General features: G+C 37.3%; 1 protein-coding gene across 23 annotated transcripts in view; it reads right to left on the minus strand.

Annotated features, from left to right (window-relative positions):
- Positions 1–23,714, minus strand: part of CAMK2G (calcium/calmodulin dependent protein kinase II gamma) — a 227,593-nt gene that overhangs the window by 14,756 nt on the left and 189,123 nt on the right. For 5 of the 23 annotated variants that reach the window (XM_063434893.1, XM_063434876.1, XM_063434883.1 and 2 more), the window contains 4 exons: positions 16,178–16,210; positions 8,321–8,389; positions 4,765–4,809; positions 3,313–3,361 (listed from right to left, as the gene is read on the minus strand). In XM_063434893.1, coding sequence (XP_063290963.1) covers positions 3,313–3,361; positions 4,765–4,809; positions 8,321–8,389; positions 16,178–16,210 — 196 coding nt within the window. Of the gene's footprint in view, positions 1–3,300; positions 3,362–4,764; positions 4,810–8,320; positions 8,390–16,177; positions 16,211–23,714 lie in introns of all 23 variants that reach the window. The other 18 variants (XM_063434886.1, XM_063434880.1, XM_063434892.1 and 15 more) reach the window with 7 other exon arrangements.

Raw genomic sequence — 23,714 nt, forward strand, 5'->3', positions numbered from 1 at the left:
CCTTCTTTGCATATCAGATTTCAGATGGTGTCAAATCATCATGTAATGTGGCATGGTCGTGATAAATTGTCTACAAGCATATCTATCAACACTGAGAGGTATAAATTAACTTAATTTGTGGTACCAAGATTTAGAACATTGATGCAAGAGGAAGCAACCCACAATAGGCTATGGTAATGTTAATAGGTTGAGAATTGTCCTCATGCACGCTCGTTAAAGGGTCAATCTAAGAACCAAAGAGGTTTCAGATAAATGAAGTGGTTTGGTGCAAAATTAATTCCCCTGTAGTGTCACAATTCTTTGCCATTTATCAGTTACCTCACTGTTTATGAAGCCCTAGACACACCTCCCCTGGCTGTGACTCACACAGCCTCCCCACACACTTCCTGTAAAGAAGTGTTAATTTTAAACCTAAAATATATAACATGTGTGTTTACATTAGAAACGTATTTACTGCTCTGTAAATTGCCTGGTAATGCAAAGCAACATTCTGCATTAGAGAAAAACAGGAATCGGTGCATTCAGATAAGCGGATTTTGGGAACTAATCCAGCACAATGTGAGTATATCATTTAATTCCTATAGTTTATTAACTAATAACATAGGTACTGGATATTTTACAGTGCTAGGGCTCAAAAGTTCCACTCACCAATAAAAAGTGAAAATGAAGCCTTGGCAAGCAGATATTCACCTATGGACCCTCCAGGTTCGCACTGAAATTTAAAATCTGGCTAGTGACATAGGACGTTAATGTTAAAAGGATCCTCTAACCACCATGACCACATCAATGATTCAAAGTGACCATGGTGGTAGGAGTCTGTATGTGCAATGTTTCTGCTTGAAATGTTGCACATTCAGATATATAATCACTTTCGTGCCAGTGGCCAGCTGCACCAACAGCAAATGCGATTTAGGTAGCCCTGGCAGCCTAATGTAATTATATTAAAAAATGATGTCCGTTACGCTGCACAGAACGCTGGCAACAAATGTAATGATCTTCTCCCTTGCAATGAGCATACCTGCAAGGAGAAGCCTTGCTCTCCCCTCGCTCCAGTGCTTACACCTATTCCTCCCCTAAAATCCCTTCCCTCTTTCCCTCCTTACGCTGGCTCAGAGCGCGAACATGTGCTCTGAGCAGGTGAAAGAGTCCTATAAAATGCTTCTCAATGTACGCTATGTAGGTTTTTTGCCTTTTCCGGTTTTAAAGGGAGGTATTTACCAATACCCAAAAGGGCATTGTAAGTTAAAATAAAATTAGTCTTATAAAGGGTTATAATAACCCCCTTTAAGCCCTGATAATGTTATAGATTTTCTTTACCAATATATTTTTTCATGCGTGTTTTTATAGCTTTCAAATGTGCTCACTGTGTCCACAATGCTTCACAATTACAAACATTTGACCGGACATGGTCATGTAGGAACAATGAGGTTAGTGCTGGGCAAAAAGGAAATGGATCTGCTTAGCATCAGAACGCAAAGAAGAGATAAGGTTTAAAAGAGTTGATATAATAATTGAATAAACATTTTTTTTTTCTTTCTCAAGTACATTATTTCCTTTATTTATTTTTAACCTAGAACTTCCATTTAAATAGTATTCACTTGTTTAGCACATTATCTGTGTAAATAAAAGGATAAATTAATCTTATTTTTCAGATGCACGCAAGGTTTCTAATCTCTGTAACACTCCATTTTCTGTCAGATCTCCATCTCTTATATTTGGTACTTGAGATTCCCCTCATCCAACATTCTCAGCCAAACCCTCCCCAACTTAGGCACAACCTGAATTGTCTTGACTTCCATCGACTGTCAGTTGATGACCATTCTCAACTCTTATCCATCCATACCTTCTACGGCTATGCGCTCCACATATACAAATCAAAGAGGATGCGCCTTCAACTGTGGCACACTAAGAACACCCTACTAACGAAGATACTCCCATTCTGCTAAACGCTGCTGAAGGAAGTCTCAGCCCTTGAAGTCTCAGTAATAAAAAGCAATACAAATGTATATTGCGTTCCTACAGCAGAGTCCTCACCTTTGCTAAGCAATCATACCTTTCCTGTCTCATTAGTTCACGCTCCGACAACCCAGGCATCTCTTTGATACCTTCAACTCTCTTCTTCGCACTGTTGTGGCCACCCTCAAGTAAACTTCCAGCCTATAGCTTTGTGTGCTATTTTACTGACAAGATTAACTAGTTAACAAAATAATTCTCCCCCTTCGCTCCACTATAGTCTGTATTGAATGCTGCTGCCAGTCTGATTTTTCTCTCCTGTCGCTCCTCTAATACCTTCTGTCGATCCTTACACTGGCTTCCTGGAGGAGTCAAATTAGAATACTAACCCTTACCTATAAAACTCTTAACAACTCTAGCCCATGTTACATTTCTTCACCAATTCGTAGGTACGCCCCTTCTCAGTCTCTCTGCTCTGCCAGTGACCTTCTCCTGTCTGCTGCTCACACCCTTACTGCTTACTCATGCTTGCAGGACAGCTCATGGACAGCTCCTTTCCTTTGGAACTGCCTGCCTACCCCATCATACTCTCCTCTAGTATTCAGTCATTTAAGAAATCCATTAAAGCTCACCTCTTCAGAAAAGCCTATGGCCTCCCAGAGCAACTCTCTGAAAGGGCCATACTCCACTGCTTCTCTCCCACTAAGTAACTTAGTTGCTATCCCGTTCTATGTCCTTCTTGTTGTGTTTGAATACCCCACCTACTCCAGAATGTAAGCTCATTTGAGCAGGGTCCTCATCAACCTATTGTTTCTGTAACATTTTGTAAAAGTCTAATTGTTAAATGTCATCCTTTATAATACTGTCAAGTGCTATGTAAATGATAATAATTAGTGCCTACTGTATGAGCAAGTAGATAGGGAGTGCTATATGCGATTTCAGTTTGACAGTAAAGGCAATCAATCTTTAGCTATGTAATGGCATTGCTATCCAAATTTACACTGATCAAGCCAAAATGAAAACCCACATTCTATTCCCCTACGAGGAATCTCTATGTTCTGTCACCTCCACAAAATTATACATTTGTCAGGTTTATAATTTAATCAGCCACACAGATCAGTCTTTTTACATTTTATTTCTGCAAAAACATCCAGTAAACCTACTATGCATAAAGCTATGTAGATAAAAACTGTAATGTATGCATTAGAAATCTATTTAACCTTTTTTATTACCAGGATGGCATTAATCTGGTCCTGCTACGCATAATGCCGTATAGTGTCAGTTTAAATATTCATTACAGCGCTAGCTATGCACAGTTTTATTATATTTCTGATACAGTATTCTTACTGGAATATGCACCTTTCAGATCTTCATCTTCAGTGGTGGTATTGCAACTCTCAGTGGACCCCTGTAGAACAAAAACACTGACAAGTTACTACTCATAGGGAACAAGACAGGCATAAAATGCATGTATAGACAACTCACACCAACAGAGCCTGTAAAAAGATGGGCTAACTCTTTCAGCACTTAGAGGTGTTGGCCTCATAGTCATTCTAATGTTAATCCATGTTCAAATGTATTTAGCTTCGCCATACAAATAACATTCCGCAGCTTTCTGAAGTATAACCCTACACCCGTAAACTCACCTTATTACGCAATGTCTTAGTGCACTATGCAGCTCAGCTAATGTGAGATCAGTGTAATAAGTGTTAAAACCACCATCTAGACCCCTCATGCCTCCATAAATATAGCAAAATATAACTGTATTCAAGCCAGAAGCTGTAACCCTGCATGCGGTTTGCCTTTAAAAAAAAAAAAAAAAAAAGTAGAAAAAAGTAGTCTGCTGACATCAGAAGTGGTAGCCTGATCCAATCACAATGCTTCGCCATAAGATTGGCTGAGACTGACAAAGAGGCAGATCAGGGGCAGAGCCAGCATGTTTCAAACACAGCCCTGGCCAATCAGCATCTACTCATAGAGATGAATTGAATCAATGAATCTATGAGGAAAGTTCAGTGTCTGCGTGCAGAGGGAGGAGATACTGAATGTTTGGATGCATTTTAGGCAGCTATGACCCAGGAAGGATCTCTAACAGCTATCTAAGGAGTGACCAGTGAAGTTATCACTAGGCTGCAATGTAAACACTGCATTTTCTCTGAAAAGACAGTGTTTACAGCAAAAAAGCCTGAAGGTAATGATTCTACTCACCAGGACAAATTCATTAAGCTGTAGTTGTTCTGCTGACTATAGTGCCCCTTTAAATAAGAGTCCCTGGCTACCCATAGCCATCCCATTCTGGAGGTATGGCTAAGGCAGGGATTACACACTTTGTTCTATATCTAAATCATAACAGCAAAAGATCAAAGTTTGTATGATCCTGTAATAGGCTGAAAGTGGTCAGCTGGCCATAGTTGCCTTTTGCTGCTCAGGCTAAGGTGTCCTTATTAGCCCAAGCAGCACAGAGGTAATGTTCTGCTGAGAAATCTTGTTTAGCATTTAAACATTTAAAATGGTTTAACAGTGAATGGATGGACTGTGTCAGGGTATTCCAGACACTTTACTGAGTCAAAATAGTTACAATGCCTATTGTGTCCTTTTAAGAGCCAGGTGTCTGGAGTGACCCATAAAGTCGCAGCTGTCAAATTTTAGAACTCTCAAACTAGTTATTGAATGAGTGTTGCTCAATAAAAAGTGAAGCGCAGGGCACTAGACATATTTTGCATAACTAAAGAAGTATAATGCAATTATGAAGCAATAAATATTGCATGCTTTAAAGATATTCTTTGAGAAAGTATCAAAAATGACTCTTACTTTTGTGCCATCTGTTGCATTGTGGACAACAGTTGTTTGAGGTTCCTAAAGAGAAAACAAAGATCAGAAATATTAAACACAGAAGAGTTTGTAGACCAGAACACTGAACACATATATAACAAACACTCCATAAAAGTGTAAAGCACACATTCATATACCACAAGAACGAGTTAAGAAACGCTTGCACATTATGACATTTGCTGCACAAAAAAAAAAGCTGGAGAACATGAGTGGAATGGTTTTCAGGCATACAGAAAGAAAGGGAAACCGTCAAACACCTTACACTGCCTGAATTATGGATGGCATTTATTCATTTAGCCAAGTTGCAGAGAACAAACAAATGTCAACAAGTTGATGTCAAGGAGAGATGCGCAAACATACAGATATGGGCCAAAGTTCTTATCGACATAAAGTGATGACATCTCTTCATGAATAAAAAAAAATGTTATTTAACCCCTTAAGGACAAATGACATCATGATTCCATGTTATTCCAGAAGTTGTGTCCTTAAGGGGTTAAACAATATATTTTTAACATATTGACAAAATTGTAAAACAGAGCGGTTACCACGGAAACCATTGGAATGCCCCTGCTATGTCAAATTTGGTTCTTTTTACATGGCATCCATAGTGTATGGTGCATGAACACGTTTAATTTAATATAACCCAATCTACTGACAGAAAGGAGAATAAAACATATTGTGGGGCAAAGGACAGAACTATGGCATAAGTGAAGCAATGAAGGAGCTCAAAGCTATGAAAAAAGCTAAAAAAAAAAAAAAAATTATATATATATATATATATATATATAAAACATGGAGAATGCATGCCAAAACATTTTTTTTTTAAATGCCTCTGATAACAAAATAAAACATTTTGCAGCCATATTGTTATGCTTTCTTACTTCTACTCAGTGAGCTGATTGATTAAATAATACATGAAGATGTCCCACAAAACCAGTCACTCAACACATGTGAGATGACTTAACAGAGCGCAACCAATCACACATGTTAGATACACTAGTGCAAACGTAAGGCATTAAGTGACTGTTATAACCTGCAAACAAAGCAATGATTACACAGCTTAATGTACAGTACACTTTGGGAATGGAGCCAAAGGCACAGAAGTTCATGTTCACTGAACCTGCATTTTGAGTGTTTTATGCACTTGCAATCTCATCCATCTAAAAATACTATGTGCAAAATGATGTATCCAAAACACTAAACTCAAAAAAATCCATCCTGAATTATTTATATGTAAAACCAAGGTTCTTTCGATATTTAAAGCAAAACTGTCACTGTGGAGGTTTGACACAATTTCTTAGACAATCGATAAAAATCAGCTATGGGTTGTGCTATGTTTTTTAAAATAAAAATTCAATTTTTGAATACATTTTGTATACAACCATGTCTGGCTGTTCTGACAGAGCTAGAACGCACTTTGAAAGTGCTTCTGTTACCTCTGGTGCAACTCTCACTTCAGTGACAAAATTAACATATTTGATATATGAATAGAGTTGAAATATTTTTTCCAAATATAGCTGATTTATGCAATATCTAGTCAATTCTTAGTTTAGCTAGTTTTGTGAAAGAAAAAAAAATCCTTTGTATTTTGAGTTTTGTTTGGGTTTGTTTTGTATGTTTGGTTTGCATTTGTCTCCATTCCTTCTGGTTAAATAAAGAAATATAGTCCAGAGATGAGCAGCTTGGAGGCCTAAGGAGTAAAAAAAAACTAAATTAATTTTCATATGAAAACTTCTATTTCCCCAAGCTATAATGGTGATTATCTTGTTCAACATAGCTATTCTGGAACTCGGGTTTGAGTTGTTTAAAGCCTTTATTGCCCATCTCTGTACTACAGACATTGTAAGGATGTACCATTTCCAAAATCGACAGATTCCCTGCTGAGAAAAACAAGGCACCTCCGACTTCATGGAAAAACTTTGTTAATGAGATATTTTATTTCATGTTTTACTGACTCTGGAGCTTTGATGAGGCTGTCTAAATTAAAAAAAAATAATGAATGAAATATCAATGCTTTGTATTATTGTGGCCCATATAACCATCATTTTTTTCTACAAACCTTTTCTGAGATTTCATGTGATAAAGATGTAATGAAGCACTGTAAGGCAGTGGGATGTACCTTGTTAAACTCAGCAGGTAGATCAATCAGGGTTATTACCTAAACCAAGAATTATCAAGAAATGGCCAAATAATTGCACATTTTAGATCTAATTTGGTGAAGCTGGAAAACCAATTTTTTTTCCAATTGTATTATTTGGCCAACAATTTGAAAATGTCCCAGTTATTTCCCAACAATTCAAGATTTAGTGAATAACCCTGATGGAGTAAATCTGGAATAATTGTAACACCAATTATCATAGTAAAACATTAGTTAAAGCTTCACCAACAACAGCAAATCACCATCCAACATGTAGGTTAGAGATAGCTCTGTAAACCACTGATGAAAACACAACACAACGAACGGCATGATGTGAATCAATGGCGCTAACATGGTGACGGCATGCATCCTTCAGCAATGAATGTTCGGACCCAACACATTTTAAGTAATTCCGTATGCCTTGCTGTGATGTAAATCAAACCAACTTTCTAATGCTGAAGAAGGCAAAGAAGCTTCCTTCCTAGGATGGAAACTCTGAACCTGTGGGACTTGAAAAGACCGCATTCCCCGTAAGTAAATAGTTGGCTGGATGATTTTGCAAATTAACAGATACTATTTTTTCCACTGCCCTATTTGAGCAGTTAAAAAAAAAAAAAAAAAAAATTCTGAAAACAATATTTAATGCTTATTGTGTGTTGTATCATTTGATGGAAGAATGCAGTACAGCACCAGCTCCGCATGCCATGATGTTATGATGGTCACCATGTTAGTTCTTTTGTCACCCGTTTATGTGTTCACTGGCCCCCTGGTTCCATAAAGGGAAGATAGAACTGAAATACAATGTTCCTATATGAAAGAATATGCTGTTGGCAATCACATGTATATATTTGTCTGGTTCTAGACCTTTACAATAAATTTATATTATATGTTGCTGCATTTTGGGTAGCTGAGGGAGCGTCTATGGGTAATGAAAAATGGATTCCCCCATCCTGAAAATAATTTGTAAAAAGCTGCCAAAATACAGAAACATCTACATATGTATTGTGATTGCTAGAATAATTCTCTTTCACATAGGAAAAAAAAAACAAAGTTTGACTACAGATATTTTTCAGTACTGCTCAGGTAACTGTGCTTTGCAACTGACCCAGACTAGTAATGAAAAAAGGAAGTGACACTGACTACTGTTAATCACATGTTAGTCAAGAACCGTCCAGGAGGCCATTGGAAAATTCCTTTTTCCAAAAAAGGAAATTGAAACTAACCATTCACCAAAACTAAACATGTACAAAACAATTAAACAAGAGCAAAAAAATTAAATGAAAAAAAAAAAAATTAAATGCAAACATGAAAACCATATGTCACAGCACAAGCAGCATACCCACTGCTCACAACCCAGACATTGAAACCCCACGAAGAAGTAATAGATGGGGAAGATACCATTGTTGTCTGCAATGGGGGGTTTTCTTTTGCTGGGCTTACTATGCTGTTTTTGTTGTTGGTCTGCGGCTGAGATAGAAAAACAGATGTTTTAGAATCCTTTAAGATGGAGTGAACTGGTCACAAGACAATTATACTGTTGTCTCTCTCCAACAAGATTTATTGGAGAATAAACAATGGGCACCTCTGGAACAGAGGAATAAGAAAAAGATACAAAATAAAAAAAACTAAGTTATAAACTGGAATGGATAATGAGACATAAAACAGTTTGTCAGTGTTACAATGGACAGCTGGGCAACAAACAGAATGCTGTAAAAGAAAAATGAAACACAGATAGGAAGTATGTTGCTGGTGACAGATTTTGCAATTCCTTGTGATTTAAAAACGCTGGCGTTACTTCATGAATGCTGTAAGTAAAATTACCGGGAACTGGAACATAAAGACAGGGATAAACATATGAAGACATCAACATCAGAATCATGTAAATGAGGAAAACAAGTTATTTTTGTTCTATATGTGGATAACAGCATATAAAGCAAAAGCCAAATGTGAAGTCTGGTGTTTTAATACCAAACTGTATTGTATTATTTTATTTATACAAGATGCATATGTAAAAATATGAGTGAACAATGAACATGGGAATTCTTGTTGCAACAGAGTACAGCTTTCGTAATAACACTTTGTCAGCAAACGGGTTTGCTAAGCATTCTGGGTGATATTTCTAGATTCTTCGCATATATCGGTGTTCCATATGACCTTATATTTTACTATTAACTTCTGAGAGAAAAGGCGATACTGACAAGTGCAGTCCACAGCAGCTTTCAACATAATATATCGGACGTGTGTGTTACTTGTGCCTTCACTACACAAAGTTGGCGGAGATTACTATCTGTCACATTATCAAAACACGAGAATAAGACTGTAAGCAAACTCAAAGAAATCTACACAATAGTGTATTCATACAAACTCATGCATCCAGGTTTCTCATGTTAGAATCTTCTGATTATTGGAAAAGTGGATTTTTTTTAAAACCATAGCATGTGTTTGCCGTTTTGTTTTTGTTTTAAAGTGGAGAAAAAAAAAAAATCAGACAAAATTTAGTGACACTCTATATCTGTTACACTAACTTGTCATTTACAAATGGTGTGCGGCAGGTCTGTTACCCATACAATGTAACGACAACATATACAATCTGCCTGATGTATTTTAAAATGTGATGACAGCTCAGCTTTAACCAGTCAAAATGACTTAAGTGTTAACCGCTTTATCTTTGGCTGCCATATCAAAAATAACTAGTAGGGAGCATAATATTACCTGGTACAAATTACTTAAATGTTTTGCAATAATACAATTTTATTTTGTACACAGATAATTATATTATGTGTTTTATATGGGTGCCAATTCTTAAACTTTATATATTTTTTGATTGTTGTCTAATGTGACTCAAGTTCTCAATGTTAGCACCACAATCAACCACTGAACTTTGGCCACTCATAATATGGAAAGTGTTGCGGCATAGCTGATGCAGAGGGTCTTGTTCATGATGGTGATGTTGGCATTAAAGGTGTGTCAGCTAGACATACATTCACATCATACCAACACATTACTTTTAGCCTGAAAACTGGGTCTCCCATGAATGTACAGAGCGCAAAAGTACTGCATGAGGATAGTTAACAAAACTGCAAGCGTGCTCAATTTTATTGAGCGGGGAGTCACCGGAAAGCAAGCTATTGAAGCGGTTTTTCATTCTCAATATTTGCACACTTTTATTTCTTTTTTTTCCTCTCCCTAAGGCAATAGAGTAATCAAGACGTGGACCCCTTGCTGCCACTTTAACAAAGTTGTATCACTCTTTCATGTCAACCTATGGATAGCCTCATTCTCAATCAGTTCCTAAATTGACCATGCTTGCTAGTAAAGCAACAAACTAAATGAAGTGTCTGCAATGACATTACGGCACCCAGAGAATTAAAAGACAACTGTTAAAGACAGGTTACATTGGACTGGTGACAAGGCAAGGGTTGACCAAAGTTATGCTAGGTTGCTTATCAACACTAAAAAGGATTTAAAGTGCCAAAGTAGTCTATTTTTAGCTAAAACAACATCCAGATGCCCATTAAGTATGAGTCACACTATATTAAGTTTCAGATTATGATTCCATGAAGAGGTTTTCACTATCAAAAGCTGAGAGATGATTATTTCAAGATTTTATCTAAAACCAATGGAAACACTGCTATTCTGATCCCACTGAGTCTACTGTGAGTCATGGTCACCCCAGGCTTCTGAAAGCAGCACTCAAGTAGTTTAAAAGTGATACTAAGTCATTTTAAAAAAATTGCCTAATGCTGCCTTTTTAATCAGACAATGTAAAACATTGCCATTTCTGCGAAATGCCAATGTTTCCATTTGTCATTCAGCACTCCTCTAGTGATGTTTCCGACTGAAACCTTTGATTCTTGAAAGTATTCACATTCGGCGTCAGGATGACACCAAATGCATCAACATGAGATTAAATTAGCGTAGTGCAGTGACTGCAGCACATACGTTTTATGACCGTAATGCTTCACTACAAGAATCATTAGACTGATCAAACGTCATAACTGATGACTTTACCACAGGCAGAGCAAACACACAGAGGAGACAGTCTTAGCACTGGATTGCCGCTAAGTTTAATAGTTTTTTTTGTTGTTTAGTTTTTTGCTTTGTTTTAAACAAAAACAACAGGAGGGTGTAATTAACCCCTTAAGGACACATGACATGTGTGACATGTCATGATTCCCTTTTATTCCAGAAGTTTGGTCCTTAAGGGGTTAAAATAAAAACAGCAGGGGCCTCAGGAGTTCACATAAAGGAACACTCTAACATTGAAAATAAATACAACTATTTTAACAGTGTTCCATTAATAATAACATCATTGTTTTGTTTTAGTTTGAGTTTGTATTCTCTTTCTGTCAATGTCATTGCTCAAACATCACAGCGCATATTTTATTGTGCTTCGGAGGATGAAAGGCTATGCTAGTTGTTATGGATACTGTGATCTGAACTATGGACATATTCTGTATTGTCTAGATTGATAGACAAAACATTATTTTAACACCTTTTAGCCAAGACAGCTTCCTAAGACAGATGCAAGGCACCTTTACAAACAATCTTTAAACGTATAATATAGAAATAGAATATTGATAGGCTTATTCGATATTAAGCTGAATTAAACTGGTACCTGATAGCACTAATATTCTCCAGCTTTAAATTAACTCCATATGTAATCATTTTAGCAAAAGATACTAAGTTATGTAATTTCTATAAAAGACGTGTTTCTACAAAGGCACCATCTGTCTCCAACCTAACTTATCAAAAGGATTAATTTGGATCTTTGCATCTAGCTAACGAAGACCCATCCCTCTACTTCCAAGTCACTTGCGTTTTTCAATAATGTTGTGCTTCTCTGAATAATTGGGTCTTTTGTTATACAAACGACTGCAATTTGTAGCTGTCACGATGGTCATATGTTACACTGACTTTCCAGGAGAAGTGGTTAAAAACCTAACAATCTATTTATTCTATGTTCTGCAACAGTATGTTTAATAAAAAATAAATGGTCTGTGAATCAGTTCCCTTTATGTCCTTAGAGAAATCATCTTTTTGTGAGGACAAAAAAGCTTAAATTTGAGAATAAAATTCTAATAGACATTTTTGTTTCATTAACATATCTAACAAAATACATTTAGCCACTTTTTCAAGATATATTGATGTGGGGTATAGCAATATTCTGTTTTAAAGTGTATTGGCCCAATACAAACATACTCATATAATCAAGATGGACTAGTTAGATTAAAGGAACACCATAGGGTCAGGAAAACAAATGTGTATTCCTGACACTATAGTATTAAAAACACCATCTAGCCCCACTGGCATTCTCAAAATATAGAAAAATCTTACCTTTATTTCAGTCTGCTGCTGCTGGCTCTGCCCCTGATCTGCCTGCTTGACTGACATAATCAGAGGTGTTGCTCAAAGCCAATCACGATGCTTTCCCATAGGAAAGCATTGGATTGGCTGAGACTGCCAAGGAGGCAGATCAGGGGCAGAGCCAGCACAAGCCAAACACACCCCTGGCAAATCAGCATCTCCTCATAGAGATGCATTGAATCAATGTATCTCTATGAGGAAAGTTCAGTGTCTCCATGCAGAGGGTGGAGACACTGAAAGGCAGTGTTGTACACTGTGCAGCACTGCCCCAGGAAGCAACACTAGTAGCCATATGATGAGTGGCCAGTGGAGGTATTCCTAGACTGTAATGTAAACACTGCCATTTTTTTCTTGAAAATACTTTTCTGCAAAAAGCCTGAATGGAATGAGTATACTAACCAGAACAAATACAATAAGCTGTAGTTGTTCTGGTGACTATAGTGTCCCTTTAAACCCAGACAATTTACATTTTAGATCAGTGGGAACTCTTACATCACTTCGCTTAGTGACATCATTATTTCGTGTGATAACATGTGGTAAAATAAACTATGCAAAATGCTTAGGCAATCCCTTGTGTCAAAGGCATGCAATGGTGGAATGGCTAATGTATACCATCTATTGTGGCAATTGATTAAACATGACAAAGACAATATGCCTGTTCAAATCAATGGAAATTCATGAAGGTATCTAGGGAACCCAATTCTATGTATGGACCTAGCCATTACAGTCAATGGAAAGCAACTCATAAAACCATAGTAAATCACTTCAATTATAGTGCAAAGAAGAATCTATTTGTTTCCAATGTGATCTATGCATCTATGTGATTTCTCTATTTAAGAGGTTTGGCCCATAATTATTATTATTTTATCATTAATAAAATGCACACGTGTGTGTGTGTGTGTGCGTGCACAGTGGCAGTGGAAGTGGGCATATCATAAGAGGCACAAGAAATTGATTTGCCACTGACTTTTTATTATCATCCCATAGTAAGGTCTTAGGTCTGGCGTTAAGCTACGAGTAAGTAATAACTATTTTAATACAGTACATGAGGTTGCTTTGTGTTTATGTACATTGTGCCTTAACACTTTAAGTGCCACAGCAATACCCTGCACATCTCTCTGGAACTCAGAAATAACAGAGGTGTGCGTTTGCACTTTTGCATATGTTTTTTTCTTCTCTTCATTAAAACGTTTCGTTCTCAAAATTCCCTGTTGCAATGATTGGTGTAAGTGCTGCAGAGGGTCAGAGGCTTGATAAGCAAAAAAACAGAGGTGTACTGACTGTATATTAAAAGTACAGCACAATGTGTTATTGAACTATTCAAAAGATTCCAAAATGAGGCTAGTCTTATGACTCTGCCTGGAATTAGAAACCATGTAGCTTGCCTTCCTTAAATGGTAACAAAATTAGTTGAAATAACAATCCCAAAGGTATTTTAACAGCATTTAAGCCCCATCCCCTGGGGGCTTTATGACAAGCTGGAAGTAGATTGTGATGTATTCCAATATTTATTATACACATTTCATATCCTTGACGAACATATCCAGAGTGGAATTTTCAGTAACACAGATGACTCGTAGCTCCCATAAACTTCATGTAAAACCTAGAGCGGTCTTTTTAACATGATTACATAGAACTAAAACACATCATTGCATTCTTTAAATACTTTTTATGCGAAGTACTCGATCATAAAATAAATGTTGGAAGAAAACACCAGCAATTTTAAAGAGGTTCCTCTAATGCTACATCTACGTGCACAGAAAGAAAATTAAAATGCAAAAGTAAAATGTTTCCGGATTAATGGGCAGGGAACATCAGTGGACTCATTACGGATCATTAAAAAAGAAAACGTACAATTGTGATGTGAGAGCAATTTGTTACTTTGTTCGACATGTTTATACATACGACCCACATTTGTTATGGCAACAATGGGGTATGTAGATATCCTGCATGTTCGCAAACATTCCACTTGGTGGCACTGTGTGCACTGAGGTTTATTGTGCAATCAATCAGTAACTGCATGGTTAATATAGACTATTATTATATCAAATAAGAGAGTTCTAAGTTGTATTGATCTTGATTCCATGTGTCACAGTAACCATTATGCCTCTTCCTCGTTAATGTTACATGATGTTTTGACTAAATTGAGCCTATGGGTCATTCAGACAGAAGATCTATAGACTAAGGCCTTTTCAACACTAGGAGGCTACTTAATTATTGCTCAGATACATTTTCTTAAAGTAAATGAAACCCATGGGGAATGATACATTGATCAGAATAGGAGATTCAAGAGAACTTAATCAAGAAAAGAGCAAATAAACATGCGATTTGTGAAATTTAGCATTCTATAAAATAGAAAGTAAGCACCGTATGGACCAAAGACAGAATAATTCCTAAACGTTTAAAGATCCTATGTAGAAAGCTATGTCCTAGTTGCTGGTTTTGGGTACTGTAGTTCTGTTTTGAGCCCTCAGTGCTAAGTATGTAGGATACTACATGATAATAATGCATGTTATTTAGGGCCCAGTAAGAGGATATCATGAAATGTAATTGGTCCATAAGTGGTTAAACAAGGCTAAACTAAATTATAAAGATGATTATATAAATGTTGATATAAATTAAAATACATTAAATTATGAATTATGTAAAATTGACAAGCACGTTCCAAAACGTGCTCATAGAGAGCAGTTGGAGAGTTTTTAATTACATTTCACAGTTAGACTGTCAACTTGTTACTTATTATTATTCATTAAGAAATGGTAAACAAACACTAAGGAGCAACTGTATAACCCTGTAAAAATACACTTTTCTGTTTTTAGTCACCATGTGGGTGTTTAGACTAGATAGGCCGAATGGTTCTAATCTGCCGTCACGTACTAGGTTTCTATTTGTTTTATTGAGGCTTTATCCACATAAAGCACCCATAAATCATACACACTAATCTTTTCCGTAAAGGGTCACTCCTAAACAGAGTAAAGTTATTTTTAATAATGCGTGTAAAAATGCAAAACAACAAAATAAATAAGATACTCACATTTGAAGTTATTGCACATGCTGCAGTTTTCATAGTGTGCACATGAGCACTCATCATATCAGAAAGTGACTCTTCTCACCCAGTTCTCATTAGCACTGCTGAGTTTATTCCATAAGTTGTGGACATGGTGCATCTGTATGAGCAGCATCACTGGGACGTTATTAGCAAGCCCAGAAGAAAATTCCAAGGCTGGCTAAAGTAATTTCTGTGTATCTGCATAGAATTGCATTCATTGGCTGAGAGCGCTCAGCTGATCCTCTCAGGCAATCAATAGCCAGCAGGATAGACTTCAAGCTTCTGCAACCCAGATATCACTGGCCACTGGTGTCACTTGGCACCCAGTGGGTACCCTGGTATGTGGGGAAACCATTGCAAAATGGTTTGCACCATTACTGAAAAAATGGGGCCAGGGTATTTCCTGGCATCATAACTGCCACAGTGGCTGTAGTTGTTATGATGTTTACAATAACACTAGAATAATTATTTTAATCTAATGTACACCTTCACAAAAAAATGCAAGTGCGTCCAGAAGTCTAGCTGAACAAAGGCCTTGCAAAAGTTAAAGGGTTACTCTAATCACCATTCCCTACAATTTCTTTTGCCTCCTCGGGCTCCACCTTAGTCTCCTATGTTTAATATTCTATCCAGTTTAGAATAGTTCTGAAAATGATACAATTCAGTGATATCTGATAGACGAGGACTGGACCAAATTCCCATGGTGACATGGATGTAGATTGGCAGGGTGCCTGCCAAGACATGCAGACGACTGATGGATGCAAGCAACACATGCATGGCATAAAGGTGAGGTGGGTGAGCAATGCAGTGATGCAAGGTAGCATAGGAGAAGTGCTCACCATTAAATGCACACTGGAACTTGACTTCCTTTTCTAGACAGACCAATCAGGAGGAGAGAGAGAGAGAGAGAGAGAGAGAGAGAGAGAGAGAAGGAAGAGAGGGGCATGGTAATAAAAAAGAACAGACAACGGTAGACCACATTAGTGAGGCAAGAGTGGGGCAGCCAGTCCCAGCACAGAGCAGGAAAACAAGCAAACAATCAAATAAAAATTAAATTAAATTCAAGAAGAACAGGGAGCGTAGAAGATCCGATGACTTCCCAAGTAACTACCAAACTCTGGACAGAACCTTTAATATATGACGCTGTGATATTATAGGTTGCAGGTATGTTTAAGAAATAAGAAGTATAATAAGTCATAGTCCTCCAATTTAGAACAGAATTATTGACAATATTCCTTAAATGAACATGGCATCCTACCAATATCTAAGCCAGGAATTCTGGGTATATGCTACCTAGAACCATTACAACTGCCTGGTAATAGAACACTAAAAATCTCACATTACAATGAAATCCCTTTATAATGAGCCATACTGCATTAGAATACAGCTTTCTATACGCATCAGAATACAAATACCCATAGGTGCATATCTAGTAGTCCATAAGTGGAGTATTAATGAGTAGATATGTAAAATAATGAGAGTATTAACTGTAAAAACCATTACTCAGTACTGAAAAATACTATTTAAACACTTTTTTTTTTTTTTTAAATTAGCAAAGCCTCACAGATGTCTGATGACTTTCTTTAAAGGAACTTCCTGTACACAAAGTGTGATGTAGTTCTAAACAGTTAATCATCCCTTAAAGCTAGCGTAGTCAACTCAGCAAGGAAGGGCATTGGGGTAGGCACCTAAAAATGTCATACTACAACATACCAATCCACATTGTCCAGTACCAGTAGAAATCAGTTTCACTGTTGGCCAATCAACAACAGCCAGTAAGACAATAGGTAAATAACCCTAATGGAAAACGGTTGCAAACAGCAAGATTAACATCAAATGACAAGACAATATGTCGCCGAATAACAAACTTTAAAAAGAACCCTTGTTTCCAAAATTTGTCAAGACAATTAAACGCGTACTACACAGCACTGAAGCCTAAACAATTACTGCCGGGTGTCAATAAATCTTTCACCTACACATTTAAAAAGCAGCAGTAAATAATGAAAAAGCCATAATTATAAGCAGCCATCTGTGCACATAGTCAGAAACCTGAAAAGTCAAGGATACTGTACTGTGTTATCCCATAGAATGGAACAACTCTGTCGAGACCCAAGAACCAGAATCAGCCCAAGATTTAATTTAAAAAATGTTGCCCAAATGGAGAATGCAATATAGTCTGTTGCACTGAGAACTCATTGTAGTATCACTCTAGAAGGATATTATCCAACCTGGTTAATTCAATTACACTGGTCCCTTTCAACTATGACAGGCTCCCTGCTAAGTAACCAGCATAAACAAAATATTTTCCTTAGCATCCTGAGCAACAGCACAACAGTTTGACTATAGCATTGTAAAGACACAGGCAGAATGTGGACTTTATTCTCTCTGAAATCCTATAGATTTGTGGACGTTGCTAAACTAGGTCTGTCATCAGATTAATGTACTGTATGCAAAGAATAATGTCTTTTGAGGTGATCAAATTTTAAGGAACACTATACTGACACTTCAGCGTTTAACTATTTAGGTAACCGGGCCCCCTCTGATTGCACAGAAAAGGCGTTTTTATTCACCCTTTTCCCCATGCTGCACCGGTCTCACCGTGGCTGGACCCACCTCTATGAATGAGATCATCAATATTGATAATGTCAGCCATTCCAATGCTCTCCCATAGGAAAACATTGAGAGGCTATTGCACATGCGTGTCAAAACGATGCACCAATCAGCATCTCCTCTATGGGGAATGCTAAGCGCCTTCATGCAGTGCATGGAGATGCTGACCGACAGTGCTGCACACTCTGCAGCACTGGACTTGGAAGCACCTCTAGTGGCTGTAGTTACTAGCCAATAATGTGTTCAGCATGGGGAACAGGTTAATGTAGTGGTTCTGGTGACTATAGTGCCCCTTTAACACTGAACAGGTTTTAATGTGCAGTGTTTTTCCTATTTCCCTCTAAAAGTCTGTCTCTTACAGTGAATCCTTTGTCAGTACTTCTGTGATTTGTTTTTTTCCTATTGCTATGGCATTTTCCAGTCTTGCTTAATGTATTTGTTTCTCTAAGATGTTGGTGATGGTGATCTGTAATCCTTCCTGCTAACACAGTCAAATGAGCAAGAAGAAGACTGTTCATTTACAAAATGTAAGGATTGCAGAATTATAAATATTTATAAACGTTTAGCACAGTACCCCTTATCCTCATCCATATCCTACTTGTAAACCATTTTTTGCATGAACTAAAACCAAAAAAAATGATCACTCAAAATCTAAATTTTGCCTGTACCAATGTGCCATGATGACCCTTAAAAGTAAAAATGGCTTAACAGGACATCTTGAGTAGAAAATCAATGTGCAATAACCATGCAACATGCCCAATACAAATTTGATAACGAAGACATTGCTGCAGCTAGGATTTCCAATCCTTTAGCAAAGTGTATTTTTAAGTGTCACAACAGGTTCTCTCTGAACTGATACTCTTGCTGTTTAAAAGTCTAAACCTACAAACCTTTTAAAATCCCAACAGATAAAATGATCACACTGCTGCAAGACGAGGAACTATAGGTACTTTGTCATTCAGCTCCAAGCTCTCAGTTAAACAGAGATGCAACCCGTTGCCCTTTCATTGCAGACAGGAATAAAGCTGTTTACAGTTGCGTCGGGAGAAGTTGAAGCTGAGACCTTTTAGGTTTTGCTCGCTCCATCTTTGGTTTACGTCAGCGAGCTACAGTTGTTATAGAAACAGACAAGACACTACTGGGTGGAAGACAGAATTCGCTGTCAGTGAATAGGAACAGAAAGGTTTCCAGATATGTATTTGCAAAATCATATGTAGGAAAATCAGTTGAAAAGAATGCTGTCTGAAAGCAAAAAAAAAAAAAATCATTGTGACAAATTATTTCTTTAGACTACTTGGATATGTTTTTATTTAATTTATTATTTTCTTGCACAGTGGTTACAGAAAGCTTTGTTGCTTCATTCAGTTTAACTAGATCAGGGTCGGTATTCAATGAACCACAGGCATTTAGCCCTTTAAATCCAAAGAGAACACAACAGATGATCAATCAAGCATAGCCACAGAGATTCTCTCATTGGAATTGTTTTTTTAGGAGTTCCATGCCTCAATGGCATTTTAATCAGTGCTGGGCTTTGTCAGATGCCAAGCACTGATTACAATTCATTGGGTGTACTATATTTAATGTTGAAGATATAAAGCTGTCATACTGAAAAAAGTAAGTAGATGGCAGCAACACACAACTCTGATTTATCTTAAAGGACCACTATAGTGCCAGGAAAACAAACTCGTTTTCCTGGCACTATAGTGCTAATAGGTCCCCCCCCCCCCCCCCCCCCTCCCCACCCTCATGACCCCCCCGTCCCCCGCCAGGATGAAGAGGGAAAAAGGGGTTAAATTATTACCTTTCTCCAGCGCCGGGCTGGGGACTGGGGTGCTGGGGACTCTCCTCCTCCTTCCGACGTCATTGGCTGAATGCGCAGGTGCGGTAAGAGCCGTGCGCGCATTGTCAGTCCATAGGAAAGCATTTCGCAATGCTTTCCTATGGACGCTGGTATCTTCTCACTGTGAAAATCACAGTGAGAAGCGCGGAAGCGCCTCTAGCGGCTTTCAATGAGACAGCCACTAGAGGCTGGATTAACCCATATGTAAACATAACAGTTTCTATGCAAACCACTATAGGCACCCAGTTTCTATGTAAACCACTATAGGCACCCAGACCACTTCAGCTTAATGAAGTGGTCTGGGTGCCAGGTCCATCTAGTCTTAACCCTACCTGCTGTACACATAGCAGTTTTCTCTGAAACTGCTATGTTTACAGCAGGCAGGTTTAAACCTAGATGGACCTGGCACCCAGACCACTTCATTAAGCTGAAGTGGTCTGGGTGCCTATAGTGGTCCTTTAAAATTTCCTTTACTAATATCAGGGCTATCAGTACTGATATTAGCAGAGGGAAATCTTTGGGATAAGGATTAAATTGGGGATTAAGATTATGTTTAGAATAAATATGTTTAGTATTCGGTTTATATTAAGGATGATTTTAGAATTAATTTTAGGTTTCATATTAGGTTTAGGTTTCATATTACGATTAGGACCAGCAACGGAAACCTTTTGCTGAAATCAACAAGGGAAATCATCTGCTATATCCTAACACTATATGTAGGGTTAGTGTTTAGATTATGATTATGGTTGAAATTCGGGTTTGGCATAGAATTCGAGTATGGGGTAGGATTAAGGTTAAATTTATTATTAGATTTAGGGTTAGGTTTGGGATTAGAACTTGGTTTAGGATTAGGATTAAGGATATACACTAGGATGGAAGAAATAGATTGTTACTTTGTAAATGTATACATATAGGGTATTGGACTCAGGACATGTAGCCAAGTATAGTTAACATAATGATTACAATGGGAAACGGGATTTAAAAAAAAAAAAAAAAGAGAGAGAGAGAGAGAAAAACTATCAGGGAGAAGGAGTCAGGTTACTCTGAGGTAGGGGGGGGGGGGGATAACCCCTAGGATCAATGAACTAAAGAATAGAGAGGAGAAACAAAAGGGTGAACAATTTAGTAGGTGAACCCTTCGGTAGTTAGAAGTAAGAGGAAGTACTGCAAAAAGTAAAAACAGAATAACGGCAAATGTAACTGCTAGCAAAAGTAACAAATGTTGGTAGTCTAATAAATAGAGAGGAGGGAAAAAGATAAATGCGGTTTGAATACTAGCAGCACGGCAAGCCCTGCAAAAGATTGGATATATAGGCAGGAGAGAAAGCTAAGAGTGGAGAGACTAGCTTCCCTACTCTGCTGTGCCTTCGAAGGCACCCCTTAAAAAATACTAGTAACCACCTCCCCTCCTCCAAGTAGAGTAAATGCATGATGTTTAGAAATCACAGAACGAAAACTGGAATAAAGAAAGAAGAAAAAGTGCCAATGGAATAAATAAATAAATAAATAAATAAATATATATATAAAATAATAAATCTTGTATGGGTGGTATAGTCTGAATATATTAAAGTATGTCTTCCCTCATCATAGAAGCCACACCATACAGATATATTTATTTATTTATTTCCGAATGCCAATATAATAGGGTTAGTTGGTTGATAATCAACATATAAGATACCTTCTCTCAAAAGTTACTGGCTCCATTGAGATTCCATCTTTTTTCACAATTGATGCAGCCATTGTTATTGGTTATTTTAAAGAACCTCATTACTAGGTACTTTACTCTTGCCATATTAGATTATATAGCCATCACATCTCATTTTCTATGACAGACATCCATATAGGTTATTTATGGATTCCTGCTGCTCCCCAAAATTCAGAAAGTAGCACAAAGATAGATTGCACACAACAACCGCAGAAGTCGAAATACCAATAAACTATTAGGTAAAGTTTAATTGATAGTGAAACCCAAGTCAAACACAACTTTTAAGCAGTGGCTCGGGAAAAGAACGTATTCAAATAAAATGGTACGAATGTGTGACTTTTTCAGAAAATAAAAAGGATGAATGCAGTACGGCAAAACAGCAAGACATGAAAGGCTGCAATGAAAAGTTGGATACCGGCTTCCCAGATTGAAAAGCAAAACCCCATGGAACATACTGCATTGATTGATCCAGTAAGTCGAGGTGAATGCAGAAAGTCAATACTGGACAATAAACACTGAACGATCACTAATCTTTAAAGAACAATTCAAGCAACATAACCACTACAGCTTTCTGTATTGGTTATGGTGCAAAAAGTGTCTGGACCCTCTCTCCCCCTGCCCCCGCTCTTTCCCCCCACCCCCTTTTTTCTTCAAAGGGTGGTTTAAGGGTGTGGGGTTTTCCTTCCTCTTCTTCTCACATTGGGGTAAGGGATTATGTGAGGGGGAGATGATAACGAAATTATAGATAATTATTTTTAAAATTAATTAATGAACATGAAATGTAACATTTTTAAGGATTGTGATCCTTACAACTTCCAATGATTACTGCCTGAAATCTTGAGCTTTTAGGTTTAATATGTTGATAGGGGAAAAAAACATTTAGGGAAGCACTTATTGCTGTCCTGTATGCATTTATAAAGAATGCCTTCTAAACGCATAATTTGAAAATATTACTACGCTAGGCAATATATGCATGCACGAGGGCTGTTCATAGCCCAGGCTCATCCCACTGTACGGCCAAATTGTCCTTCCTGCCTGTCTTTTGTTTAGGTCCCTATGGACAAATTTGTAGACGTTTTGGTTAACTACTTATGTGGGGGGGAGGGGATTAAACTAATGCAATATGCAGTGGGCCTCTGCATATTGGCATGCTCTCTACTTCAGATCTAATCTTTTTTTTAAATTAACTGTAGAATAATGGGTCTTGCATACTATATTTGGTGAAGCATTGCCGATTAGCAGTTGTGTACAATACCTGAAACAAATAATTAAGAGCTACAAAAAAATAAGAGAAAGGTAGAAAAAGAGAAAGAGGCATTTTGATATACTATTGAACTGTCCAACTATCACAGTGGGAGACACAACTATGTACCTAGTAAATGCAATGTATTGTGCAGTACAGATTAATCCACATTATGATACTATTATATATTTTACCTGGAAGGATATAGTTCTATTTCTCAAGTTTTCAAATGCAATCTACGGTATAGATGTTATTATAGATGTAATTATCCAATTAAAGTCTACTCAATTCATGTCTACTAATGAACTTCAGAAATAGAAAAATGAATCCAGGCACTCCAAATGAATTCCAAGAAAAAGGCAATTTATTGGAACCAGCAGCTACAAAGCGACGTTTCAACCCCTAAGGGTCTTTATCAAGCTTGACAAAGACCCTTAGGGGTTGAAACGTCGCTTTGTAGCTGCTGGTTCCAATAAATTGCCTTCTTTTTGGAATTCATTTGGAGTGCCTGGATTCATTTTTCTATTTCTACTATTATATTTGGTCCATTTGGGTACTGGGACATATCCAGTGAAGCACCCTGGATTCCTTGGCAAGGGGTGGAGTGCACTTCCATCAATTTTCTACATTTACTAATGAACTTCAATCACAGACGAGAATCAGACCATTTACTAGAGATACAGAAATAAATGATCTAAATAAAAAATAAATAAATAAAAATACTATGCCTAGCATACAAAATAGAAACGTCTGATATATTTAAATGGTTAAAGAAAATTAGTTTCTATAGTGAAGGTGTGCCTTGCTTTAAGATTGTCCATTCAGCATTGAGTGTGTGTGTGTGAGAGGGTGGGGAGGTTAAGAGTTAACATTAGAGTAACACTAACAAACCCAGCATGATGTTGCACTGGCACTTAAATACACCATCTTTACAATAAATTACATATTTTTTCTTTAGGCAGACATTATATTTACTGT

Source organism: Pelobates fuscus, chromosome 10 (assembly GCF_036172605.1).
Source record: "Pelobates fuscus isolate aPelFus1 chromosome 10, aPelFus1.pri, whole genome shotgun sequence".
In the NCBI taxonomy this organism is placed as follows: Eukaryota; Metazoa; Chordata; class Amphibia; order Anura; family Pelobatidae; genus Pelobates; species Pelobates fuscus.